Source organism: Suncus etruscus, chromosome 4 (genome assembly GCF_024139225.1).
Source record: "Suncus etruscus isolate mSunEtr1 chromosome 4, mSunEtr1.pri.cur, whole genome shotgun sequence".
NCBI lineage: Eukaryota > Metazoa > Chordata > Mammalia > Eulipotyphla > Soricidae > Suncus > Suncus etruscus.
This window is the reverse complement of record NC_064851.1, coordinates 70,684,487-70,697,449: the sequence shown is the minus strand read 5'-3', so window position 1 is coordinate 70,697,449 and position 12,963 is coordinate 70,684,487. Positions and strand designations below refer to the sequence as shown.

Here is a 12,963-nt window from a genome sequence, read left to right as displayed (position 1 = left end):
TGCAGAAGCTTCTCACCTTATTATATTCCCATCTGTTAATCTCTGCTTTCACTTGCTTGGAGAGTGCAGTTTCCTACTTGAAAATGCCTGTAGTCTCAATGTCCTAGAGTGTTTTGCCTACGTGCTGTTCTATATATCTTATGGTTTTGGGTCTGATATCGGGGTCTTTAATCCATTTGGATTTTCCTTTGTACATGATGTTAGTTGGGGGTCTAAGTTCAATTTTTTGCAAGTGGCTAGCCAGTTGTGCCAACACCACTTGTTGAAGAGGCTTTCTTTGCTTCATTTAGGATTTCTTGCTCCTTTATCAAAAATTAGGTGATTGTATGTCTGAGGAACATTTTCTGAGTATTCAAGCTTATTCCACTGATCTGAGGGTCTGTCCTTATTCCAATACCACACTGTTTTGATAACTATTGCTTTGTAGTACAGTTTAAAGTTGGGGAAAGTAATTCCTCCTATATTCTTTTTCCCAATGATTGCTTCAGCTATTCTAGTGTGTTTATTGTTCCAAACAATTTCAAAAATGCCTGATCCACTTCTTTGAAGAATGTCATTGGTATCTTTAGAGGGATTGCATTAAATCTATATAATGCCTTGGGGAGTATTGCCATTTTGATGATGTTAATCCTGCCAATCCATGAGCAGGGTATGTGTTTCCATTTCTGCATGTCCTCTCTTATTTCTTGGAGCAGAGTTTTATAGTTTTCTTTGTATAGGTCCTCCTTCACATTTTTAGTCAAGTTGATTCCAAGATATTTGAGTTTGTGTGGCACTATTGTGAATAGGGTTGTTTTCTTAATGTCCATTTCTTCCTTATTACTATTGGTGTATAGAAAGGCCATTGATTTTTGTGTGTTAATTTTGTAGCCTGTCACCTTGCTATATGAGTCTATTGTTTCTAGAAGCTTTTTGGTAGAGTCTTCAGGGTTTTCTAAGTAGAGTATCATGTCATCTGCAAACAGCAAGAGCTTGACTTCTTCCTTTCCTATCTGGATTCCCTTGATATCTTTTTCTTGCCTAATCGCTATAGCAAGTACTTCCAGTGCTATGTTGAATAGGAGTGGTGAGAGAGGACGGCCTTGTCTTTTGCCAGAATTTAGAGGGAAGGCTTTTAGTTTTTCTCCAATGAGGATAATATTTGCCTCTGGCTTGTGGTAGATGGCCTTAACTATATTGAGAAAGGTTCTTTCCATTCCCATCTTGCTGAGAGTTTTGATCAAGAATTGTTAGCCCGGAGAGATAGCTCAGCAGCGTTTGCCTTGCAAGCAGCCAATCTAGGACCTAAGGTGGTTGGTTCGAATCCCGGTGTCCCATATGGTCCCCTGTGCCTGCCAGGAGCTATTTTTGAGCAGATAGCCAGGAGTAACTCCTGAGCAGGAGCCGGGTGTGACCCTCCAAAATTTTTTTTAAATTTTTTAATTTAATTCAGTTTCAGATTTTTAATTAACTTAAATCTGAGGTACTTGATTTTCTGAGGAACAAATATGAATGAGATTTTATAAAATATCTTTTGTCTCTTTCATTATTTGTATATAGAATATTCGTATATAGATTTTTCAGTATTAATTTATTAGCCTGCCACTTTACTGTATAAGTCTTTTTTTCTGCTAGCTTTTTAATAGAGTCTTTAGAGTTTTTTGAGTATATTATGTCATCTGCAAACAGTGAGAGCTTTACTTTTTCTTTCCTCTCTGAATGCCCTTGATATGTTTTTCTTGCTCTATTGCTATGGTAAGTACTTTCAGTACTATATTGAATAGAAATGACAAAAGTTGGGAACCTTGTCTTATGCCAGAACTTAGTGGAATGGCTTTTAGTTTTACCCCATTGAGTAATGTTTGTCATGGGTTTGTGGTAAATGGTCTTGACTATATTGAGAAAAGCTCCTTCAATTTACGTTTTGTTGAGAGTTTTTATCATGAGTGGGTGCTGGATATTGTCAAATGTTTTCTCTGTATCGATATGATCATATGATTTTTTTATTCATATGATGTGTTATTTTGATTGACTTGTGTACATTAACCTAACCATCTCTAGAATGAATCCTAATTGTTCGTGGTATATTGCTGTGATGAGCTGTTGGATTCCGTTTGCTCGTATTTTGTTGAAGAGCTTTTCTTTGCATCTGTGTTTATAAAGGATATTGGCCTCTAACTCTGTCTCTCTCTCTGTCTCTCTGTCTCTCTCTTTTTGTCTCTCTATCTATCTCTCTTTCTGTCTCTGTCTCTGTATCTCTGTTGTCTCTCTCTGTCTCTCTGTCTCTCTCTCTTGCTTCTGAAATTATGGTGATGTTAGTTAGCTTCAAAGGAACTATTTTGGAATATTTCTGTTTCTTCAATTTCCTGGAAAAGCTTGAAGAGGATTGAAGTTGCTTCTCTTTAAAAGTTTGAAAAAATCCACTAGTAAATCCATCTGAGCCTCGCTTTTTTTGTGAGGGAAGACTTTTGATTATCATTTCAGTTTCCTCAGTCATATAGGTCTGTGCAAGTATTCCAGATCATCTCAGTTCAGCCTTTGGAGGTTGTAGGAGTTCAAAAAATTTCCATTTCTTCAAAGTTCTCGTTTTGTGGCATAACAATTCTCAAATTAATCACTGATTACTCTCTGTTTTTTTGGGGGGAGTGTTTTTGGGTTACTCCTAGAAGTATTCAGGGGTTATCCCTGGCTCTGCACTTTGAAATCTCTCCTGTAAGGCTTGGGGAGGAGAGGGAACCATATTGGATACCTGGGATGGAACCCAGCTCATCCAAGGCAAACATCCTACCCTTGTGCAATCACATTGGCCACTACCCTTTGTATTTTTGTAGTATCTGTAGTAACATCCCCGTATAATTTCTGATTCTGTTTACGTTTCTCACCCTCTCTTTGGAAGTCTTCCGAATAGTTAATATTGATTTATTTTTTCACAAAACCAAGTTTTGCTTTTATTGATCTTTTGGATTGTTTTCCGTGTCCCCAGTTCATTAATGTCTTCTCTAATTTTTATTATAATTATTATTGTCATATTTTTGTAGAAGATTGTTGTGTTTGGTCTTTCTTAGCTTAAAGTGTAGACCCTTCAGTTTTTCTTTTAGAATTGTTTTTTGAGTTTATAAAATATCTGAGCTGTTATTTATTCATGAAGTTGTGTATTCTTCCTTCAAACCAAAATGAAAGTCTGGTTTGGTGAAGAATTTGTGGCAAGATGTTTATTTCCTTGAGTTTTTTTCACTGTGTCATCACTGTGTTTGGGTTTGGAAGCCAAAGGCCTCTGTAAATCTTAAGGATGCTTCTTTATATGTAATTCCTCTTTTTGATCTTGCTGCTTTCAGTATTCCATATCTATCTGTGGTTCTCATCATTGTAACTGTGTTGTGCCCTGTGGTCCTTTTTTTTTTGGTAGGGGAGTCACTTATGTGTTCATGCACTTTTCATTTTTGAGAACTCCTCTGCAGTGATGTTCTTGACCATTTATTCCTCACAGGGGTTTTCTTTTTTGGTTATTCTCTATGTTGTTTCTGTTGAATTTATCCCAAAGTTCTGTGTTTGTTTGCTTAATTTGAGGATTATTTTCCATTTTCTGAATTTTTCTGGTTATTTTATTTTCAGAATTGAACATTTTATTCAAAGTGTAATTTGATTTTTTAATTTAATTTTATTGAAACCAATGTGATTTGCCAAGTCCTTCTATATATGGGTTTCTGAGATACAGTGCATCAGAGACAATCTCACCACCAGTGTCGACCTCCCTCCACTATATTCCCTGAGTGTATTCAAACCACCACCCTTTGCCCCAGCCTTCCAGTATAACAGGGCCATTTAAAGTTTAGATTGTTAGAGCTTGGGTCTCTTGATTCCATTGTTGTTGACTTTGGCTTGGATATTTATTTCTGTCCTTTCTTTTTTTTTTTTTTTTCCTCTCCACCAATGCACCTGAGACTGATGGGCCCCTGGCTCCTATACTTTTATATTTGTACTTATCCTCCTCCACTCAGTTTCTTTCCTTCTCTTCACTATACTCTGGTTATCAAGGGCGTTTGAGACAACTCCCATTTGGACCATTGCATTTCTTCATGCAGTTATTCTAAATAACACATATAAGTAATACTTTTCTGTATTTTTCCTTCTTCTGGTTTATTCCATATAACATAATAGCTTCCAGTTTAATCAATGTTGCAGGAAATTGCATGATTGCATCATTTTTTACAGCTATGTATTATTCTATTGTATATATGTTCCACATCTTCATGATCCACTTGTTCTGTTGTTGGACATCTAGTTGATTCCAACTCTTGGCTATTATAGTGATTACTGCAATGAAAAGTGGTATGCAAGCATCCTTTGGGTGAGTGTTTTTTCTATCCTGGGATAGATTCCCCAAAATAGAACTTATTAGGAAAATACTTTTTTAAGGACAAACATGTGTTTCTAATATAGTTTGGATTATATCTCATAATGTAATTTTGAAATGTAACAAATATTTCTACATTCTTCTCTGAGACTTAAGAAACCATTATATTGGAATGTGATTAGAGTTAACTATCGTATTAGAAAACAATGATGACAAATGATACTTTGATTTACAGTTAGTTATAGTGCTTTTTCCTCATCAAAACCTCTTTTTTCCTATTTGATAAAATAATTAGTACTGTATTTCAGAGTACAGGCCAACTTTTGTTAGGCATTGTCTTTATAGCCTAATAACAGTGCCTAAAACTTGTTAGGTGTTCAAACAACTAAAATGTATTATTGACTTGGATTGCTATGAGGAACAATTTTCTCTGTTATCTCTCAGCTACTCACCTTTAGTGAATCATATACTACTATAATACTTGAGAAGAATTAATCATAGAAGCTAATCCTTTTGGAAGAAATTTTTTCTTTCTAACTGAATTATTTTTAAAATACTGAGTTCACAATATCACAGGTTTAACTTGTATCTTGTAAATATTGAGTTTAAATCACCTGATTATTCTAGTGTTTTTAGTCTTCCATTAAAAAAAAAATTGGGACCAGAGCGATATATCGCACAGCAGCTAGGGCATTTGCCTTGCTCTCAGCCAATCTGGGTTCAATCACCAGCACTCTTTAGGGTCCCCTGCCAGAAGTAATTTCTGAACTTAGAGCCAGGAGACATCCCAGAGTATTGCTAGGTATGGCCCCCCCAAAAAAAAAACAAAACAAAAAAATATAGAAAAATGTGTGAAACACTGATTAAATTGTTCATTCTTCTGGGCCCTATTGCTTAATGTAACTTGAGTTGATGTTAATATATTTTGTTATATATAAATATGTATATGTAAGTATGCATTTGACACTACAGTTAAATAGAACAAGGTCTATTATCTTGGAAATTTGTCTATTATGCAAAGAATATTTTTGTTTTCTATTGTTTTAACAGGAAATGTTAATTAATGAGTGTACTTATTTGATTATTGTACTAACAAGAGATGCTAATTAATGAAATATATTGAGTATGTAAGAAAATTATTTCAAAATAATTAAATCAAGTTTTTTATACCTGATCTTGAATGTAAGAATTTTATAATGAGGGGGCTGGAGAGACAGCACAGTGGTAGGGCGTTTACCTTGCATGTGGCCAACCTGGGAAGGACCCAGTGGAATTCCCTGAATCCCATATGGTCTCCCAACTTGCCAGGGGCAATTTCTGAGTGCAGAGCCAGAGGTAACCCCTGAGCACTGCTGGTGGCCCAGAAATCAATCTATCAATCAATAAAAAATAAAGTTAAAAAAAAAAGAATTTTATAATGAGATTATTGGATATAGCAGAATGTATATATGTCTTGCATGATTGCATTTATGATTCCTGACAGCACATGCAAAGAAAGAATTTATAATATTATGAACATTAAATTGTTTATTCCATGGCTTTTCATGATACTATGAATTGTCTATGGTCCAGTAGCTCAAAGGTTTGAAGGCCTTTGTATGCAAAATGCCCAGATTTGATGCCTAGCACCACATCACATAGTCCCTCCCATTCTCCTGCCCATACACACAAACCAATTCTCTTGTCAAACTTTACAGTTTATTATAGTAGCTTTCTCAAAAGAAAAAAAAATTATTAGTTTAAATAATGTTAAATCATTGTTTTGTATTAGGTTTTTTGGTGAGAGGAAAATGATTTTTGTAAAGGTTAAGTCACTTTAAAAAATGTACAACATGTTGTTTCTCATATCCCTAGACAACTGCAAAAAAATTTTAGGAGAAAATGCTAAACCTAATTATGGTTGTCAAGTCACTATTCAGTCTGAACAAGAGAAGCAGTTATTGAAACAATATCGGCGTGAAGAAAAAAGAAATGCTAGGCGAGAAAAAAAGGCTGGTGAAGATGGAGAAATTTCTGAAGGACTTACATGCTTTGATCCCAAGGAATTGCGTATACAAAGGTAATAAAAGCCAGAAGCTGGAAAATGCTTGTGTAGTAATTGCTACTTTTATGTATCATTATCATTTTCTAGTTTAGTTTTAGCAATTTAGATGATTTTTACTTCTAGTCACGTTTTCTTACAAGAATAGAATTTTGTTGTATAAAAACCTATTTTCTGGAATAAGAAAGCAGCAATCTGTTTAATTAGGATATCTGTATTGCATCCATGTAGTGGGGAATTTAGATTATAGAGGTAAACTATTTTCAGGTGCTGTGTACACATCTCAAAGTTAAAACTTATGAAGCCTATACAAATTTATTTGAGACTTTTGTTTTCTTTCTTCATAGTTGTTGTTTAGAATTGGGAAGAAGGAAAATCAAATAAAAGCATCATCCAGCCTGGCTTTTAAACATTAAAACACATTTTTATTTATTTGTTTATTTATTTAATCATTATTATTTTTATTTGGCCATACATGGTGTGGTACTCAGGGCTTACTCCTGTCTCTGCACTCAAATATCAATCCTGGTGGGGCTAGGGGATTTTATTGGAATTGAGAATTAAAACCAGGTTTGCTGCTTGCAAGACCAATAACTGATGTATAATTTACCAGTCTGTACAAAAATGCAATTAAAAATAACTAGTTATATCTTTTTAGACACATTAAAATTGTGGCCAAATTATAAATAAAAACAATAATTTAATCCAGTGGTGTTATCTGGAAGTAATATCTAAAAAGTGTCATGATCTGTCTCATTTTTCAGAATACTTGAAGATAGTATTTTCCTTCTTGTTATTTAATTTTTTATTATAATTGAATATAATGAAATAGTTATTGTCATTTCTTATTTAATTTTATTTTTCTGTTTGTTTTATTTTTGGGCTGCACTCACATATATTTAAATATATTCTTGGCTCTGTGTTCAGGGATCACTCCTGGCAGTTTTCAGATATAGATAGGTGGTGCTGGGAATGGAACCCAGGTAGACCATCTGCAAGGCAAATGTCTTAATCTTTTGTACAGTCTCTAGGGCCCTGTTCTTCTCTATTTTAATATATCTTTCCTTTGCCAGAAATATTTTAGACTTAATCTATTTTTTCTGTTTACAGAGAGCAAGCTCTTATGAATGCAAGAACTGCTCCAATTCTTAGCAGACAGAGAGACATGGATGTTGAAAAAATACGTTACCCCCATGTCTATGATTCTCAAGCTGAAGCCATGAAAACATCAGCATTCATTGCTGGTGCTACGGTATGCCATTTGTACATGATTACTTTTGTTTGTACAATATGTGTATAATGAAGAAATTACATATAGGTTTTATTTTCTTATCTTGATTTGGAGAGATGTACTCAACAGTGTTCAGGGCTTACTTCTTGTGATGCTTAGGGGACCTATGTAATTCTGGGAATAGAACAAGTTTCAGCTGCATTCAAAGCAAGTGCCTTATACCTTTTACTGTCTCTTCAGCCTCTTCTTATTATCCTTGTATAGTTCTTATTAATTATACGGTATAGTTCTTTGTATATGTTCTTTATATAGTTCTTGTTAGTTATACTGTAAAAATACATATCTTAAAATATTTGTGGAAATGCAACTATTACATAGTGTTACATAGTCAGTTAGTATTCAAAAATATTTGTCTATTTATGCAACTTGTATATTTGAGTTTAAGGAATTGCATCACATTTCAGTAGAACTTTACATTGTTCATTGCTCATTTTCCTTAGCTGGATGAGTGAGTTTTCTTAAGAAATACCATCCACTTAATTATATTTTAAGGTTCATCACTTTAATATTGTTTATAGGCAATATGAAATATGTGTTACAGGTACATTTTGTATATATGTGACTTTCAGTCTTTGTTTTATTCAGACTTCTTTTCCTTAAAAAGCTAAATTAATTTTTGTATTAGGTCTAAAAATAGAAATTATTCTTTCTTTTTCTCTTTGATTAAAGACTCTTTATCTTAGAGCAGGTTTATTTTAATGTCCTTGAGTTTTAATTTTTGTTGTTTACAGATGATTTTACCAGAAGGAATTCAAAGAGAGAATAACAAGATATATGAGGAAGTAAAGATTCCCTACAGTGAACCAATGCCAATCGGTTTTGAGGAAAAACCAGTTTATATTCAAGATTTAGATGAGGTGAGATGATTATTTGTGAGTTGATAGTTTTGATATTTGGAATGGTTTTTTTTTTGGCCACACCCGTTTGATAATCAGGGATTAATCCTGGCTAAGCGTTCAGAAATTGCCCCTGGCTTGTGGGGACCATATAGGGTGCTAGGGGGATCGAACCGCGGTCCTTCCTTGGCTAGCACTTGCAAGGCAGACACCTTACCTCTAGCGCCACCTCACCGGCCCTGATATTTGGAATGTTTTATGGATATTTTTTATTTGGAAAAAGAATATTTTAAAATACTAACTCACTAATGCACTAAAATATAGGTAGTTGGATACTAAAAACTTAAAAGTCAAATTATAATACATTTTTCTCATCTTAAGCATATTAATATCTATTTATATATAGATTTTTATAATTTCATGTTTGGTTATTTTAGTTAATATTCGGTTTATCTTTTGCAAGCAAGCTTAAATAAAATGTTTCTCTGCATACCAACATTTACTGTCATAATTTTAAAATATTGAGTCATTTAGATTTATTTTTAGTATTATTTGTGTTCTCATGAAAATACTTTGGTAGTACCGTATTTTCCAGCGTATAAGATGACTTTTGAAACAAAAAGAGTCAACCGAAAATTGGGGGTTGTCTTATACGCCGAGTATATCCCGAAAAATGTTTCAATATGCCGCTAAACGAAAATTGTCTGCATATTGCCATAAAACAAGTTTTCCACCTCGATCCTGCACCAATCACTGCAAGGCTGCTTGGACCTCCTCTCTAACTGAACCAATCCAAGCAGACTTTTTATGCATGCAAATTAGACAATGTTCTGGACCTGAATCTACACTGTCAAAAGCCTGCTTAGATTGGCCAGAGTCAGAGAGGAAGTCTATTACAGCATAACCTTTGAACCTTTGCTTGTTGTGATTGGCTCACTGTGGTACATACAGTTGCAACACAGGAACAGAATGTCTGATACAGCGGATATAGCCTAAACCTATGTTTTAACTGCAAAATTAGGGGGTCGTCTTATACGCCCAGTCTATACGCCGGAAAATACGGTATGTTAAATTTTCATTGTGGTTTAGTTTACTCTTTTAAAATGAATACATGAGGAATATCTTATTTGGATCCAATGTTACATGTAATAATACTGATAAGCTATTGAGATCTCAGATCTTACCAGATGTCATGAGTATGTATAATATTACAAGAATTCAGCAGACAGTAGTTATCAATCAGAATGTTAGTTAGTATGGTTGATATTTCTGGTGAGTTGGATCATTTTAATATAAAGTAAGATCTTATTCAGGGAATGTGCTCTTGAAAATGATGGCACCTTTATCTTTTTACTGAAATCATAATTGCATGCCTTCCTGATAGTCCTACCAAATGAAACAAAATGCTTTTTATGGCCTTTTTTCAGGCTGAATGTCACATCAGAAAAATTTTCTTGTCTTCTTAGATCACTTACATAATTTTATTTAAAAGATAAGGAGAATTTTCAAGTTCTAAAATGTGCAAAAATTGTATTAATACTGTTAAATAGGTTTTGTACTTTCTTGCAAAGAAAGTAATTTGAAAACTTTAGTTGGCTTTCAGTATTAGTCAGAATTCTGAGTTGGAAAAATCAAAGTCAAAGCCAGCTTTAGAAGGACCACAATGAAAGCCATTCAAGACATTAAAAAAAAAAAGCTTCTAATATTGCACAGTTAGATTAGGAGGTTTAAATCCCTTATCTCACTTTCTCTCCATTTCTCTTTATCTATTTAATCTCTTCTTATTCCTTCTTTCAAATGCCTTCACGATTTTGTGTGTCTTTCAAGATTTTCTGGTTCTTTTCTTTTCCTTACTCCTATATTGGTTTCTTCATATAAACAAGAAAAGATGACCTTTTTCTCTTTCCTGTCCTTCCTCTTCTTGCCCTCTTCTTTCACCTCCCTCCTCTTTCCCTCCTCCTCTCCCACTTTGTTACTTCTGGCTGTACTCCGGGCTTACTCAGGTCCCTTTGCTTGGTGATGACTCCTAGTGGAGCTCTGCAAATCATAGATGGTGTCTGAGATTGAATCAGTCAGCTGCATGCAAGGCAGCTGCTATGCTATCTTACCACTTACCTGCTCTGCTATCTTTCTACCTTCTCTATCCTCTTCTCATTTTTTTCAATCTTTGATTTTTTTTTTTTGACTTGAATTGCCATTTTGATTTTAGTGACTTGCCTTGTGGTAATATTGCCATACACTTTTTTGAGCTCCTTTGCTTTCTCATGTGTCCTCATTGTTTGTTCTCTGTCAGCCACTCAGATTGAAGGAGAGGACAAGTGATGTTTTTTACCTTAAATGAGAGAAAAGATGAGAATGCTAACCAATTGAACTATTGCTTAGATAAATTGAGTAACAGACTCTGATGTGCCTTTTGTTTTTGTTTTTTTGGGGGGCCACACCTGGTGACGCTCAGGGTTACACCTGGCTATTCTATCAGAAATTGCTTCTGACTTGGTGGACCATATGAGATGCTGGGGGATTGAACTGTGGTCGGTTCTAGGCTAGCACATGCAAGGCAGATGCCCTACCGCTTGTGCTACTGCTCTGGCCCCTGCCTTTTCTTTTCTTTTTTTAATTTGATGTTGAGTAACTTTTTCTTTTTCTTATTTCTATGGTTGGAGTTGAATTTTTCTTTATTGTTTAAAACAATTTTTTGTTTGTTTCGAGGGGCTACACTTAACTGTGCTCAGGGATTTCTCATAGCACAGTCTGGGGACTGGATAGGGTGCCAGGGAGTGAACCTGGATCATCAGTATGCAAGGCTAGCACCCTACCCACTATACTATCCATTTGGCTCTAGGATTTCTGGGGTGGGGGGAGATTATTTTAAAAAGCCAGGGGAATATTTTCATGAAAATGCAATACTAATTAATATTTGGAATATATAATAATACTTAAAATATAATATGTATTTGGTTAATTTGCTTAGATAGTATTAAAGTATTATAAAGTATTAAACATAATATTTCATTTAGAAATGTAGGTAAGTTGAGCCTTAAAAAAAATCTGAAACTTGGACCGAAGAGATAGCATGGAGGTAAGGCGATTGCCTCTCATGCAGAAGGACGGTGGTTCAAATCCCAGCATCCCATATGGTCCCCCATTCCTGTCAGGGGCGATTTCTGAGCATAGAGACAGGAGTAACCCCTGTGTGCTGCCGGGTGTGACCCAAAAACCAAAAAAAAAAAAAAAAAAAAAACAAGAAAAAATATCTGAAACTAAAGAATTTAAGGTTTTTTGCCACTCCAGCTTCTTGCATTTCATGCTCTGAGAGTAATTTTTTGGTGAAATAATTTCCTTTTTCAGAGGTCTGCCTGCACCATGCCATGTCCTTGGAAATATATGCTGGAGTCAAGTTGTGGTATGGAAGGGAGTGTTCTGTGAACTGTGAACTGTGAACACTGTGAACTGACTTGTTCACAGAAGAAGTTTTCATGGAAATGAATGTTTTAGATATTTATTTCTAGGGGGCTAGAGTACATCTCACAATGTAGTCTGTGCTCTTGAAACAGCTTGTGACCTTTCAGACACAAATATTTCTGGATTATTAGCACAATAGCTGCACCTTGATGGTGGCAGCAAATTTAAAAACGAATATGATTGATTTAAAAAGCTTACTTAAAAGCTTAGACTCAATACTATAGAAAATACTCCCTTTTTAAAAGATAGAAGAGTAGCTAGATTTTTTTTTCATTTAGGTATAATTGCAATATGCTTAAGACTGAGAGTAGAGGTGTTACACAGGAAAAATTCTTGTACCCAAATTAAGAAAGTTGCAACTTAAAGAGGCAAATATAGAAATATGTGTAAACTACAGTAACTGCTTAAATAGGGAGAGATGAAGTAGAAGATTCTAGAATGAGCATGTGTGTCATTCGTAAGATGAAGATTAGGAAAAATAACTGGTGTTCTGAGAATTCTGCTTCAATTATATTATATGTCATATTTTCACCATTTATTACTGCTAAACAAACAAGTAAATAAATATATATATATATTTTTTTGTTTGTCTTTTTGTTTTCGGGCCACACCTGTTTGATGCTCCTGGCTAAGCGCTCTGAAATTGCCCCTGGCTTGGGGGGACCATATGGGATGCCGGGGGAACGAACCGTGGTCCTTCCTTGGCTAGCACTTGCAAGGCAGACACCTTACCTCTAGCGCCACCTCGCCGGCCCATATATATATATTCTGTCTCTGCATACAAACTCCGCAGTATATAGTAGCTGTTTTTCTGATTATCATGGTCTTTTGTTGTGGTTGTTGCTTCTATTTGTGTGTACAGGAGTCTGAACACTGCAAGAACTAATAGGTACAAAGTCTCTGTTCTAAGAACAAGCTACAGCCCCATTCCCACTGGCAGATTTTGTGAGATATCATTCAGTATTATCTAAATGTTAATAGAAGTTTTTGACACTTGTAC

The 12,963-nt window shown here is 34.8% G+C and overlaps 1 protein-coding gene across 1 annotated transcript in view; it reads left to right on the top strand.

Moving 5' to 3' along the window:
• The window catches only part of ASCC3 (activating signal cointegrator 1 complex subunit 3), a 329,628-nt gene that overhangs the window by 47,876 nt on the left and 268,789 nt on the right, over positions 1-12,963 (top strand). The window contains exons 5-7 of the mRNA XM_049771320.1: positions 6,188-6,392; positions 7,485-7,626; positions 8,397-8,522. Of these exons, the coding sequence (XP_049627277.1) occupies positions 6,188-6,392; positions 7,485-7,626; positions 8,397-8,522 (473 nt within the window). The remainder of the gene's footprint in view (positions 1-6,187; positions 6,393-7,484; positions 7,627-8,396; positions 8,523-12,963) is intronic.